The sequence below is a fragment of the Hylobates moloch genome, unplaced genomic scaffold (genome assembly GCF_009828535.3).
Source record: "Hylobates moloch isolate HMO894 unplaced genomic scaffold, HMol_V3 SCAFFOLD_5, whole genome shotgun sequence".
Classification (NCBI taxonomy): domain Eukaryota; kingdom Metazoa; phylum Chordata; class Mammalia; order Primates; family Hylobatidae; genus Hylobates; species Hylobates moloch.
The window spans coordinates 76,312,463-76,327,312 of NW_026652280.1; the positions used below are offsets into that span (position 1 = coordinate 76,312,463).

At 46.3% G+C, this 14,850-nt stretch overlaps 1 protein-coding gene across 5 annotated transcripts; it reads right to left on the reverse strand.

The window, feature by feature from the left end:
- Positions 1–10,269: 10,269 nt before the first annotated feature.
- TIMM10 (translocase of inner mitochondrial membrane 10) lies at positions 10,270–14,076 on the reverse strand. Of its 5 annotated transcripts, XM_058438701.1 has the most exons (4): positions 12,930–13,933; positions 12,291–12,644; positions 11,752–11,867; positions 10,270–10,555 (listed from the first exon to the last, which is right to left on the reverse strand). In XM_058438701.1, exons 3-4 carry the CDS (start codon positions 11,820–11,822, stop codon positions 10,354–10,356), a joined length of 273 nt encoding a protein of 90 aa, XP_058294684.1. In that variant the 5' UTR covers positions 11,823–11,867; positions 12,291–12,644; positions 12,930–13,933; the 3' UTR covers positions 10,270–10,353. The 5 variants fall into 5 exon arrangements, with proteins under 5 accessions (XP_058294684.1, XP_032008809.1, XP_032008808.1 ...); XM_032152918.2 differs by having other exon boundaries at positions 12,359–14,076; XM_032152917.2 differs by having other exon boundaries at positions 11,752–11,926; positions 12,291–14,076.
- Positions 14,077–14,850: the final 774 nt, after the last annotated feature.

Sequence of the window (14,850 nt, forward strand, 5' to 3'; positions counted from 1 at the left end):
TTTTTTAGTAGAGATGGGGTTTCACCATGTTGGCCAGGCTGGTCTTGAACTCTTGGCCTCACACGATCCACCCACCTCGGCCTCCCAAAGTGTTGGGATTACAGGCATGAGCCACTGCGCTCAGCCTCCTTCTTCATTTCTAATGTACTCATCCTTCACAACTCAGCTCAAGTTTCACTTCTCTCTGGAAGCTCTACTCTAGGCTGGATTCAGGGCCTTGTCCACATACCCCCCAAATACTCTGCTAACCTCTGTGGAAGCCCCCACACTGATCTAGAATAATCAGCTTAGTTTTCTGCCCCTGTCCCGCCCCATGAGATATACATCTCGTGGGGGCAGGAACCACCACGTGGTAGGTGATTTGTGTGCCTGCTGCCTATCACAGGGCCTGGCGCCTAACAAGCTTGCAGCCAACATTTGTTGAATAAATGAAAAAGGAATGGTGGGAAAGGAAGCTGAAAAGGTAGGCTAAAGTCAGTTTGGAATTACCTCTGGGAGGCCAAGGACTTTCAATCTTGCGGAGTAGGTAACAGGAAACTCCTGGATTTTGTTTTCTTTTGGTTTTGTTTGTTTTTAATGAAGGGGAGAGTTATCATCAGGTTTTTGTGTTTAATTAATGGAGGATATATTGGAAAGGACAGAGACCTTAAAGCAGTTAGGAGACCACCATAATAGTTCACATTTTGCAGCCATAAAAAGGAATGAGGCCAGGCATGGTGGCTCACGCCTGTAATCTTAGCACTTTGGGAGGCCGAGGTGGGCGGATCACCTGAGGTCGGGAGTTTGAGACCAGCTTCACCAACATGGAGAAACCCCATCTCTACTAAAAATACAAAATTATCCGGGCGTGGTAGTACATGCCTGTAATCCCAGCTACTCAGGAGGCTGAGGCAGGAGAATCGCTCGAATCTGGGAGGCAGAGGTTGCGGTGAGCCGAGATCGCGCCATTGCATTGCAGGTACGTGGATGAAGCTGGAAGCCATCATCCTTAGCAAACTAACACAGGAACAGAAAGCCAAATACCGCATGTTCTCACTCATAAGTAGGAGTTGAACACTGAAAACACATGGACACAGAGGGGAACATCACACACTAGGGCCTGTTGGGGAGTGGGGGTTGGGGGGTGAGGGGAGGGAACTTAGAGGATGGGACAATAGGTGCAGCAAACCACCATGGCACACGTATACATATGTGACAAACCTGCACATTCTGCACATGGATTCTGTTTTGTTTTAAGAAGAAATAAAGAAAAAACAAGAAGAAACAAAGGAACAAAAATAATTCCCATTTCAAATAATAAAAAAATAGGCTAGCCATGGTGACTCAGTCTATAATCCCAACACTTTGGGAGGCCAACGCGGGCAGATCTCTTGAGCCCAGGAGTTCAAGGCCAGCCTGGGCAACATGGCAAAACTCTGTCTCTACAAAAAATGTAAAACAAACAAAATAGCCAGGAGTGGTGGTGCATGCCTGTCATCCCAGCTACTAAGGAGGCTGAGGTGGGAGAATCACTTGAGCCTGGGAGGCAGAGGTAGCAGTGAGCTGAGATCATGCCACTGCACCCCACCCAGAGCAACAGAGCAAGATTTTGTCTCTAAATAAATAAATAAAATAATAAAAAAATAGAGAAGAGGAAAGAGACCTAAGATATATTTCCATATCTGAATCAATAGGATTTATCAACCTTCTCCTCTGCCCCCAAAACTAATTCCTTCCTAAACTCTATTCTCCTGACACTACTCATAGGTTAAGTATAACAGCATTATCACATTGGCTGTCATGTGGGCTCCTGGCTAGAGGCTGCTTCACAGCTTAGTGGACAAAAGCACTGAGACAGGGTGGGTCTAAATCCTGGCTCTGCAGCTGATTATTTGTGTGATTTTGTCCAAAACACTCCATCTCATGAGCCTCACTCTTCTAGTCTGTTAACTGCTGAAAATAAAAGTATCCAATTCAATTCATTATTTAATGAATTATTTAGCCTAACAAATAGTTATTATAAATCTTTAGGCCGGGCACAGTGGCTCACGCCTGTAATCCCAGCACTTTGGGAGGCCAAGTTGGGCAGATCACCTGAGGTCAGGAGTTTGAGACCAGCCTGATCAACATGGTGAAACCCCATCTCTACTAAAAATACAAAAATTAGCCGGGTGTAGTGGCATGTGCCTGTAATCCCAGCTAATCAGGAGGCTGAGGCAGGAGAAACACTTGAACCCAGGAGACAGAGGCTGCAGTGAGCCAAGATCGTGCCACTACACTCTAGCCTGAGCAACAGAGCAAGACTCCGTCTCAAAAAAAAAAAAAAATCTCTGATGAAGAATGTACATAAAACGGTTCAGCCTTTTCGGAAAACAGTTTGGCAGGTCCTCAAATAGTTAAACATAGAGTTACCACTATAGCCCAGCAATTCCACTCCTAAATATACTACATCCAAGAGAATTGAGAATATTTGTTAACACAAAAATATGTACACAAGTGTTTATAGCTGTATTATTCATTAGAGCTAAAAAGTGCAAATATCCCAGTAGTCCATGAACTGATGAACGGAGAAACAAAATGTGGTATACCCATAAAATGTCATATTATTTGGCCATAAAAAGGAAGTACTGACACATGCTACGACATGGATGAACCTTGATAACGTTATGCTAAGTGAAAGAAACCAGACACAAAAGACCACATATTGTATGACTGCATTTATATGAAGTGCCCAGAATAGGCAAATCCATAGAGACAGAAAGTAGATTAGTGGTTGCCAGAGACTGGAGGGAGGAGATAATGGGAAATGCGGAATGACTGCTAATGGTATGGGGTTTCTTCTTGGGGTGATGAAAATGTTGTACAATTAGATATTGGTGATCATTGTAAAACTTTGTGAATATACAACATGCTGAATTGTATACTTTATTATATATATATATTTTTTGAGACAAGCTCTCGCTCTGTCACCCAGGCTGGAGTGCAGTGGCACGATCTCAGCTCACTGCAACCTCTGCCTCCCAGGCTCAAGCAATCCTCCTGCCTCAGCCTCCCGAGTACCTGACACTACAGGCATGTGCTACCATGCCTGGATAATTTTTGTATTTTTAGTAGAACAGAGTTTCGCTATGTTGCCCAGGCTGATTTTGAACTCCTGGACTCAAGTGCTCCGCCCACCTCAGCCTCCCAAAGTGCTAGGATTACAGGTGTGAGCCACCGCTCCCGGCCTAAATTGTATTCTTTAAAAGACTGAATTGTATGGTGTGCGAATTATATCTCAATTAAAAGAAAAAAACCTTTGCGTGTGTCAGGCACTAGGGATTCAACGATGAATAAGACACAGACCCTATCCTCAGAGAACACAGAGCCCAGCGGGAGAGTGTCACAGATGAATCAAGTGTTACATCATCTATTGGAAGCGCCATGGAGAGACATGGTGCCATGAGAACATATGCTTAGAGAAGGGGATTTCATCTAGACTGGGGCTCAGGGAGGAATCTTTCAGGGTGATACTTGTGCTAAGAGTTTTCCATGTCAGAATCAGTAAAATTTATCAATCCTCCAGAGGAGGAAACAGCAAATGAAAAATCTTACAACAGAAGAATGCAGAGACATTCCAAGAGCTGAACGAGGGCCGGTGTGAACAAAGCACGTAGGATGCAGAGCCTGTGGTGTGAGGTTGCAGCTGGAAAGGTAACACACTAATTATATTGGATCTTCTGAGACAATAAAGAGTATGCAATAATCTCAAACGACCGAAACTGACCTTCCTCCTCCCTAACTTGCTTGCCTCCACTGTTGCCCGTATCATAAAAGCACCACCCTCTTCCACCCAGTGGCTTAAGACGCGAAACTCAAATCATCCTAGGCTTTCTCCCCACCTCACTCTCCACATCCAGCCTATCAGCGAGCTTGTGAGTCCTACCACATAAAGACTTCTCATCTCCAGCCACTACCATCCCCCAAGCCCAGATCACCATCAGCTCAGGCCTGGACTCCTGCAACCCTTCTAACCTGGTCTTCCTAATCCTACCCCCCGCACATGACCCCACTAGCCCATCGGAATGGACTAATCGAGATGTAGATTTGATCAGGCCACATCCCTTGAAAGGCTTCCTGTGACCCTCGGGGAAATGCACAAACTCCCAATGATGGCCCCTGAGTCCTGTGCCATCTGGGTCTGCCCTCTGCCCTCTGTGTTTCTGCCATGGTAACCTCCTTCACACCCATTAATACTCCATGCTCTCTCCTACCTCAAGTTCTTCCTGGGCTGGAACATTCTCTGCACTAGCCTAGCCAACTAACCCTTCAGATCTTTTGTTTGTTTGTTTGTTTTTGAGACAGTCTCGCTCTGTTGCCAGGCTGGAGTGCAATCGTGCAATCTATCTCGGCTCATTGCAAACTCTGCCTCCTGGATTCAAGCGATTCTTCTACCTCAGTGTCCCGAGTAGCTGACACTACAGGCACCTACCATCACGCCCAGCTAATTTTTGTATTCTTAGTGGAGGTGGGTTTTCACCATGTTGGCCAGGCTGGTCTCAAACTCCTGGCCTCAAATGACCACCCTCCTCGGCCTCCCAAAGTGCTGGGATTACAAGCTTGAGCCACTGTGCCCAGGCAACCCTTCAGATCTTAATGGCCATTTCCTTTAAGTGCCTGACCTCTTGCAGTAACTTGCCTGACTCCAGCAATGAATCCTTTTGCAATGTAACCTATATAACATCTGAGTTTCCCTTTGATAAAACTCATCATATATTTGTTCCTCTGACAGTTCAGAGGGCAAGGGCCTTTGCCCACCTTCCTCACCACTATCCTCTCACCACTTAACACAGAACTCACCACCCACCATGCCTCCTGCCTGACAAATTCCTAACCATCCTTCAAATCTCACTCACCTATTATTTTCTGGGAGGCAGTCCTTCCTGAGCACCAAGACAATGGGACACATTCCTTTATACACCCTGCTGAACATCTCTTTTTTGGGGGGCAGGTAGAGATGAGTGTCTCACTATGCTTCCCAGGCTGACCTCAAACTCCTGGCCTCAAGTGATCCTCCCGCCTCGGCCTCCCAAAGTGCTGGGATTACAGGCGTGAGCCACTGTACCTGACCACAACTGGTTTAGATTTTCTATCTACTTTGCCCCAGCACCTAAAACAATGCTTGTCACAAGACTCCTCTTAGGTCAGCCCACAAGAGCTCTTATGAAAATCTCTAAAATTGTGGCTGGGCACAGTGGCTCACACTTGTAATCCCCACACTTTGGGAGGCCAAGGCGGGTGGATCATCTGAGGTCAGGAGTTTGAGACCAGCCTGACCAGTAAGGTGAAACCCTGTCTCTACTAAAAATACAAAAATTAGCCAGGCATGGTGGCAGGCACCTGTAATACTAGCTACTTGGAAGGCTGGGACAGGAGAATTGCTTGAACCCGGGAGGCGGAGGATGCAGTAAGCGGAGATTGCACCACTGCACCAGCCTGGGTGACAGAGCAAGACTCTGTCTCAAAAAAAAAAAAAAAAAAAAAAGAAAATCTCTAAAATTGCATGCAAAATTCTATGTGCATTCAGGAGACAGGCTGTGACTTTTGTCAGATTTTCAAAGAGGCCTAAGATCTGAAAGAACCTTTTCCCCAGACGCTGAAGGGGCTTTAAACAGCACTGTCAACACAGACTTCTACTATGAAAAACCATCCCCCTCTAGAATACAAGTTCCAAAAGAATCAAGGATCTTTACCTACTTTTTTCTTTCTTTCTTTTTTTTTTTTTGAGACAGGGTCTTGTTCTGTTGCTCAGGCTAGAGTACAGTTTTGTGACCATGGCTCATTGCAGCTTCAAACTCCCGGGCTCAAGCGATCTTCCCACCTCAGCCTCCTGAGCAGCTGGCACCACAGGCACGTGCCACTATGCCCAACTAATTTTTTTTTTTTTTTTAAATTGAGACAGTGTCTCACTATTTTACCCAGGCTGGTCTCAACTCCTGGGCTCAAGCAGTCCTCCCACCTGGGCCTCCCAAAGTGCTGGGATTATAGATGTGAGCCCTATGCCTGGCCTCTTTACCTATTCTGTTAATTGATGTATTCCAAGTACCTGGAATGGTGCCTGACACATTCTTGATGTAGGTGTAAAATGACTAAATACAATCTCAGACAACTGAAACAGTTATGTAGATGGTATATGTATTGGTTATCTATTGCTGAGTAACAAATTATCCCAAAACATAGTAGCTTAAAACTACATGTATTATACCCTATCTCAGGAGACAGGGTATAGCTTAGCTGAGTATTCTGTCTCAGGGTCTCTCACAAGCCTGCAAAGTGTCGGCCAGGGCTGCCGTCATCTGAAAGCTCAAGTGGGGAAGGATTTGTCTCCAAGCTCACCCATATGGTGAGTGACTCAGTTCCTTGCTGGCTGGAGGCTGCCCTCAGTTCCTTACCACCACACAGGCCTCTTCATAGGTCAGCTCATAACATGGATGCTTGCTAGCTTGCTTCATGAGAGTAAACAAGAGGGAAGAACAAGACAGTAAGAGAGTGAGAGAGCGGAAGAGACAGAGACAGAATGAGAGGAAGATCAAGAGAGGAAAACAAACAAGACAGACTTTACACACTTGTAATTTAACTTTAGAAGTAGCATCCCATTACCCTTGCTGTGTTCTGTTTATTAGAAGCAAATATCTAGGTCTAGTACATACTCAAGGGAGAAGATTATACACAGGCATGAATAGCAGGAAGGAGGGATCACTGGAGGCCCCAGTGATCTTTGGGGCTGCCTACCACAAGACATTTACAGAATGTTTTCTCATATAGCATCCAGTTCATCTGGGCACCCAGAGCAGAAGGCACACACCAAATGCCTACAGGTCAAGCAGATGATGACAGGGAGGGAAGACATCAGTGGTGGGAGGTTTGGCAGACAACTGAGCCTCTGCCCATCCACCATCAGGCTGATGCCGAGCAGGAATGCAGGTCAACTGTTGTCAGATCTTCCAAATTTTTTCTTTTTTTGAGACAGGGTCTTGCTCTGTCTCCCAGGCTGGAGTGCAGTGGCGCAATCTCAGTTCACTATAACCCCTGCCTCCCGGGTTCAAGTGATTCTCATGCCTCAGCCTCCTGAGTAGCTGGGATTAAAGGCATGCACCACCAGCCCAGCTAATTTCCGTATTTTTAGTAGAGACGAGGTTTCACCATGTTGGTCAGGCTGGTCTCCAACTCCTGACCTCGGATGATCTACCCACCTCAGCCTCCCAAAGTACTGGGATTACAGGCATGAGCCACCGCTTCCAGCCCAAATTTTCAGTATATGTGCTGCCGAAGCGAGCACATTCCAGCCCAAATTTTCAAAAGAAGCCGACATCCTAATTTTTTGAGACATTCTCTGATTTTTAAAACTGATAAGCAAAAATACACCTGAGGACCAGCAGTTTATGATTCCTCCCTATGGCAGAAAGTACCTACTTCATTGTTTTGTTTTGTTTTCTTTTTTTGAGACAGGGTCACACTCTGTCTCCCAGGCTGGAGTACAGTGGTGCAATCTCAGTTCACTGTAACCTCTGCCTCCTGGGTTCAAGTGATTCTTGTGCCTCAGCCTCCCAAGTAGCTGGGATTACAGGCATGCACCACCAGCCCAGCTAATTTTTGCATTTTTAGTAGAGATGGGGTTTTACCATGTGTGCCAGGCTGGTCTCAAACTCCTGGCCTCAAGTGATCCACCCTCCTCGGCCTCCCAAAGTGCTGGGATTAAAAGTGTGAGCCACCACCCCTGGCCGGCCTAATTGTTATTTCTTATACCCTTTTATGTGTGTTCCAGCCCTCCTACTGTCCACTCCATCCCCATCCCACTTGCTCATAGGGATCTAACTACTTTGGGCACTTTCCACAGCTGTTCGCATGTAGCAGGCCAACAATATTGTCGAATGAAATATGAAACTCGACACATATCTCACTATGGACCATTTCCCCCAGTCCTAGAGCAGTGGTTAAAAGTGGCCTCTGGTGTCTAAGTTAGAATCCTGGCTGGACATCTTGCATGCTGCATGAACAGGCAAGTTACTAGCTTTTGAGAGCCTCAGCTTCTTCAGTTGGGGACAATCGTACCTGCCTTACAGAGTTGTTAGATGGATTAACTGAAATAATACATGTGAAGAATTTAGCACAGAGCTTAGCACACAATAGCAACTCAACAAATGATTTACTGTCACTCACATCATCCCCTCTCTCTCCTCACTGGCTTCCTGCCTCATCACCCTTTAGTGCTTTATCTACCATCTTCTGCCACTGTCTACCTGGCTGGCAGCTCGAGTAAACCACCAAAACACAAACTTGTCATTGTCACTGAACGATTTAAACTCTTCAATAGTTTGCTGTTGCCCTTAGTAGGAGAAAATCCAAACACCTTATCACAGCTCACCAAGCTCTATTGGAGTGAAATCTGCCCAGCCTCCAAGCCTCATCTTCACCTCTCTTCACACGCAGCCCTCCAGCCACACTGAAGCTGAAGCTCTCCTTTCCTAAATGCTCCACCTCCACACTTACCGCCACTTCAACGAAGCCTTTGCAAATGCCATTGCCTCCAGCTGGAACCTCTAATCCCCACTCCTACCACCCCTTCTAGATGTTCTGGCTATGCGCTAACGGAGAATTTTTGACGTTTCTTGCTAAACCTGAGGGCATGCACAATATCGATTTTCCTCACCTGTCCTCTCTTTCAAGAACAATGCCAGCAGAGAATAGGCAAATGGTAAAATGTGTGGAATTGTCCACAGCAGCGCTGACCATGAGCAGATGGCGCCACCTGTTGACCAAAATCTGCACTCAGTACCTGGAAAGGAGCTTTATTGCTTTCTACCCCTTTGAAGTTTTCCAGTAACTCAGGTATCTTCACCTCCCATCAAACTTAGCAATGAAAAAAGCTAATGTTATTGCATACTCAGTGTATGCTAGGCACTCTCCTAAGTGTTTTGGTTATTAACACGTTTAATTTTTGCAACTACCTAATGAGGTGGGTAAACTTACTGCCATTTTATGATGGGGTAATTGAGGCACAGAGAAGTTAAAATGCCTCACCCAAGATCACACTGCTAGAAAATTTCAGTAGAAACTCAAAGTTAGGCAGTCTGGCTTGAACCTGCACTCACAAGCCCCAAACTCACTGCCTCTATTCTATCTCCTTTACTCCAATGACCTAGTTACATCCCAGACACTTCTACCAGGAAGGCCCACTTTGAAGGTACTGCTGTCAGTGGCACTGGTGTCAACCACAGTCCCATCTGGAGACAGCAAATGCAGCAGTCAGGTCTGGCCTCCATGTTATTGTTCTGCTTGTGTGACCTCCAGCAAGCAACTTACTTCTTAAATCCTCAGCTTCCTCATCTGTAAAACAGGATTAGTCAGGGGGCTAACCCTATTTTACAGATGCGGAAGCTAAAGCACACAAAAGTGACAGGTGCAGGGCCACACAAAAAGCAGCAGACAGCAGGAAAACCTAAGCTGTCTTTTTTTTGAGATGGAGTCTCACTCTGTTGCCCAGGCTGGAGTACAGTGGCACAATCTCGGCTCATATAACGTCCGCCTCCTGGGTTCAAGCGATTCTCCTGCCTCAGCCTCCTGAGTAGCTGGGATTACAGGCACCTGCCAGTACACCCAGCTAATTTTTGTATTTTTAGTAGAGACAGGGTTTTGCCATGTTGGCCAGGCTGGTCTTGAACTCCTGACCTCAAGTGATCCACCCACCTCAGCCTCCCAAATTGTTGGGATTACAGGCATGAGCCACCGTGCCCGGCCTGTCTTACTTTTAAACACTACATTAGTCTCCCTCTGCTGGAAGGGGCTGTGTCTGTTTTCTTTACTCTCAAATGCCAAGCACACTGCTTTGCACATAGTAGGTGTCAACAAACTTGTATATATATATATATATATATACGATTTAAACTCTTCAGTAGTTTGCTGTGGAGCAATAGTGTGGAGGTGGAGCATTCAGGAAAGGAGAGCTTCAGCTTCAGTGTAGCTGGAGTGCTGCGTGTGAAGAGAGGTGAAGATGAGGCTTGGAGGCTGGGCAGATTTCACTCCAAAAGAGCTTGGTGAGCTGTGATAAGGTGTTTAGATTTTCTCCTACTAAGGGCAACAGCAAACTATTGAAGAGTTTAAATCATATATATATATATATATATATATATACACACACACATAATACACACACAGTCACATTCCAGTGTGACAAATACTCCTTCACCAGGAGACAGTGCTACCACTCCAGGATCTTGAAGACTCTCTACAGAGAGCCTAGGCCTGGCAGTCTTCACAGATGACACCCAACAGGGAGCACGTTTATTAAAGTGGGAAGGGGTGGGGTGTACCCCAGGCTGTATACTGACAGGGACCTCATGCGGGCCCAGAGCTCTGCTGCACCCTCTTCATCAGCTCTTCATCCTGCATAGACAACTCTGTCAACTTTTTGCCCATCCGCTCATGGATGTCCAGGTACTTAGAGACACATCGGTCCAGGCACACAGACTCGCCCTTGGAGAGCTCTGCTTCCTTGTAGTGAGGAGGCACACACTTCCGGTGGCAGGCACTGGTCATTCTGGAGGGAGGGAGGGGCAAGGTCATGTCAGCAGCATCCTGTGACATCCCAGGAACCTCGACCATTCCAGTCCTGCTATATTGATTTCACCTTCCCCAAGAAAGCAGTGTAAATCCTCAGTTTACACCTCAACCACTGGAAGGTCCTTGCAAGTAGGAAACTTGTCTAAGCCCATGTATATGACTAAGTAGAAACCATTTGTTGAGGACTGGCTATGTGCCAGGCATCATGCTAAGTGCTTTACCTGCATTCTGTTATGCAATGCTTACAATAACCCTAAGAGATACGTATCCCCATTTTACAGATGAGGAAATCAAGGCAAACAGAGGCTCAGTAATTTTCTAAGGATCACACAGAGCTGGGATATGAACCCAGGTCATCTGACCTTACAGTCTACACTTAAAAATCCTTCTAATTTATAGCCTTCAGGATAAACCAACCAATCAAGAGAGCTTAAGCCAAAAAACATAGCAGACATTTCACTAAGTGTTGGGCTTGAGGCTAAGGGCTTTCATATATTTTTAGATTTAATATTTATGATGTCCTATGAGGTAGGTATCATTATGTCTTTTTCATAATGAGGAAACCAATTGTCAAACAGTGCAAGTAACATGTCCAAGCATACTGCTGGTGATTGGTGGAGCCAGGATTTGTTCCCAAATTTGCCAAATGGTTATGAGCACTAGTTGCAGAATCAGACTGAGGTGCTAGTTCTGGCATTGTTACTGACCAGCTGCGGACCCTAAGGAAGTTACTTAACCTCTAGAAGCATCAATTTCCTCATTTTAAGATGGGACTAATAAAATTAACCCACTGGATTATTCTGAAGATTAACAAGTGCCTGACACAGAATAAAGGGTTTTAAAATGTTAACTACTAAATGGGCTGGCTATGTGCTATTTGTCAAGAGGCAAATACTCAGCTTTTCTTGGAACCTAACCAGAGCCTGGATTGGAGTTTCTCTTCCTGCTTGGCTCCTGCATTGCCAGTTCCATCCCCATCTAAATGCCTAACACATTCTAGTGACCCTTTACTGCATCTACATTAGGATCAACCTTGAAGGTGGGTGTGGGGAGGGTAAGCATGGGCCTCAGGCTCCCCTACATTCAGGAAGGAATTTGTCATAAGTCATTCACCTTCGATAAGGGTGACCAAGACTTATTTTCCAAGACAGGGTAGCACATAGTTCTCTTTACCTGTTGTACATATCGGCCATCATCTCCACCTCCAGCTCCGCAGCCAGCTGTTGGGCCCTGAGAGGATCCATCTCAGCCTAGCACCGTGGAAGGGATCTCCTTCTGGCCTCCTAATCCTGGGTGCAGACATCACCATCAGCACCCACCGCCGCCGTTCACTCTCCTACCCCTGGGGCTAAAGGATACAGAGGACTCACAGGGCGCCAGACCACCACGGGCCTCTAACTTCAGTGAGCTTAACCACCCCATTTCACGGATGTGGAAACTGTGGCCTAGCCCAAGGTCGCACAGGACGTCCATGGCGAGCCTGGAAATCGAGCCCCGGATCTCTGATGCCCCAGTCCCTGGAGGTCACCTCTATTCAGGAGATCGAGGACCGGAGGAGAACGCTCTAACCCACGAACCTGAACCTCAAGGGCCCTGGGAATGAGATCATACGCTGAACAGAGGCGACCGAGACCCAGCCTAAAGGCTACACCTCTGAAATGGCGACGCCATCATCAGGGCCACATTGAATTCAGAGGTCATGTGTCACTTACCACTGCCTGGGACGGATCACAGGCCCACGGAGACCCCAACTTCCGACAAATACTATAACATTACCCACCTCCCGAGAGGCTCCAGCGGAAGCACGTGAGTTACTTCCGGGAGGAAAGTCCCGCCTCTTCTTTGATTCAAACTCGCTTCCGGAATTAAATACCAACGAGAAGGCGCCGGGAACTCGGCGATCATAGAGAGGGAGCGGCCGGCGCCGGGCGAAGAGGAAGGCGACTTGCCAGTGCTAGAGGGGACGCCGAAGTACCATAGAGGCTTGGGCGGGGTGCAGAGCGTCTGCAGCGAGATCAGAATTCAAGTCCCTTGGGATGTCACCGAGCGGCTTCAGTTTATTGGTTCTGTAGGAAGAGGCGTGGCAACAGATATCTGTGAACCTCACCCTCGTTCCAGACAGCCGATTCCTGAGCGCAAATCAGGCGTGGAGAAGGCAGAACATCCCCAAAGGAAGAACGCCCCCAAACAGCGGTTCTGTTTTTGTTTCGCGTTAAAACCACCTGGAACGTTTTTAAACATCCCAGTGCCCAGGACTCACCTCATTTCAATTACATCAATCTCTGGGAGTACAATTTAAAATTCCCCAGGCAGCAGTACAATTTAAAATTCCCCAGGTGATTCGTACGTACAGCCAAATTTGAGAAGCAGTGCTCCACGGGACGTTGTGCGATTACTGCTGTGTGTAGGTCACACCCCGTCTGGGGTTGCAAAGATAAGCGAGATAGGCTTCCTGCTCGCAGAAAGACAAGACGTGTAAAATATGTTTTCTTCAACAGTTAGAGGTCCTGAGCCACAAAGAGATTAATAAAAGCAATTTTGGCTGCCACCAGGGCTAATCTTGGGTGAGGGAAAGGAGGGTACTGGTGAACTTTCCAACTTTCAAGACTTAATGTATTCTTCAAACTGCACCATTCACTCATTCCCCACTAAAAAGAAGGAAACAACACTCAGTCCCTTGATTTGTCACACGATTTCCTGGTAAAATAAATTTACAAGATGTAAATTAATGACGCAAGGGCACATTGCCCGTTGGAAAAGGTGGGCTAGACATTTTATGTGTGTTCGTCATATGCTTCCCTAATTGTCCAAGACCATTCTGATTTTAAACAATTGACCTTTCTACTGCTTTGAAGACTCATCTTTGCCAAACTTGTGCCCTGATTTTTAAAGATTGAGGTATAACATTCATAAAGTGCATAAAATACATGAATCTTAAGCTTAATTAAATATATATATGTACGTTTGTATAACCGCCACCCAGATCAAGATATAAAATACTTCCTGCACCCCAAAAAGTTATCTTGTGTTTCTTCCCCATCAATACCCCCACTCGAAGTTAACCACTATTCTGACCTCTATCACCATCAATTAGTTTTCCTTGTTCTTGAACTTCATGTAAATGGAATTATACATTATTTTCTATTTTGCACCTGACTTCTTTAGCTCAATGTACTTGTAAGATTTCCTCCATATTGTTGTGTGCATCTGTTATTCCTTCTGTTTTATTGCTGTCTAGTGTTTGACTGTATGAGTATGCCACAATTCATCTATCCATTCTCCCGTTGATGGATGTTTGGATTGTTTCCAGTTTTTGCCTATTATGCAATAATGCTGCTATGATACTCTTGTACAGATGGACATATCTTGCCTTGGTTTTTGCCTTTGAAAATACAGTCAGCATTGGCCGCCTGCTGTGGCTCACGCCCGTAATCCCAGCACTTTGGGAGCCTGAGGCGGGTGGATCACCTGAGGTCAGGAGTTCAAGACCAGCCTGGCCAACTTGGTGAAACCCCATCTCTACTAAAAATACAAAAAAGTAGCCCGGTGTGGTGGCGGGTGCTTGTAATCCCAGCTACTCAGGAGGCTAAGCAGGAGGCTAAGGCAGGAGAATCACTTGAACCCGGGAGGCAGAGGTTGCAGTGAGCCAAGATTGCACCATGACACTCCAGCCTGGGCAACAGGAGTGAAACTCCGACCCCCGCCCCCCTCCCCCGCAAAAAAGAAACATTATGGAAAGTTAAGAAACTGCGTGGGAAAAGGAGATGGTTTCTTACAAGAGGAATCTTGCAATATTTACTGGGCCTTATGAAAGGTTGCATACTGTATGATTTCATTTAAGTAACATTCTCAAAATCACAAAATTATAGAGATGGAGAAGAAATTTCTGATTGCCTAGTGTTAGGGTTGATGGGGAGATAGAAGTGTACCTATAAAGGGTAGCACAAGAGAGATCTTTGTGTTGATGGATAATTCTGTATCCTGATTGTGGTGGTGGTTACAAGAATCCACACAGGTGATAAGATGTCATAGAACTGGCAGGGCGCGGTGGCTCACGCCTGTAATCCCAGCACTGTGGGAGGCCGAGGCGGGCGAATCACAAGGGTAGGAGTTCGAGACCAGCCTTGTTGGTGAAACTCCGTCTCTACTAAAAATACAAAAAATTAGCTGGGTGTAGTGGTGGGCACCTGTAACCCCAGCTACTTGGGAGCCTGAGGCAGGAGAATAGCTTGAACCTGGGAGGTGGAGGTTGCAGTGAGCCGAGATGGTGCC

Excerpts from the sequence above, each read along its gene's own strand:
- TIMM10 (XM_032152918.2), bottom strand. The coding sequence starts at position 11,822 with ATGGATCCTCTCAGGGCCCAACAGCTGGCTGCGGAGCTGGAGGTGGAG. Across the intron at positions 10,556-11,751 it reads ATGGCCGATATGTACAACAG|AATGACCAGTGCCTGCCACC; the intron begins GTAAAGAGAACT and ends CCCTCCCTCCAG.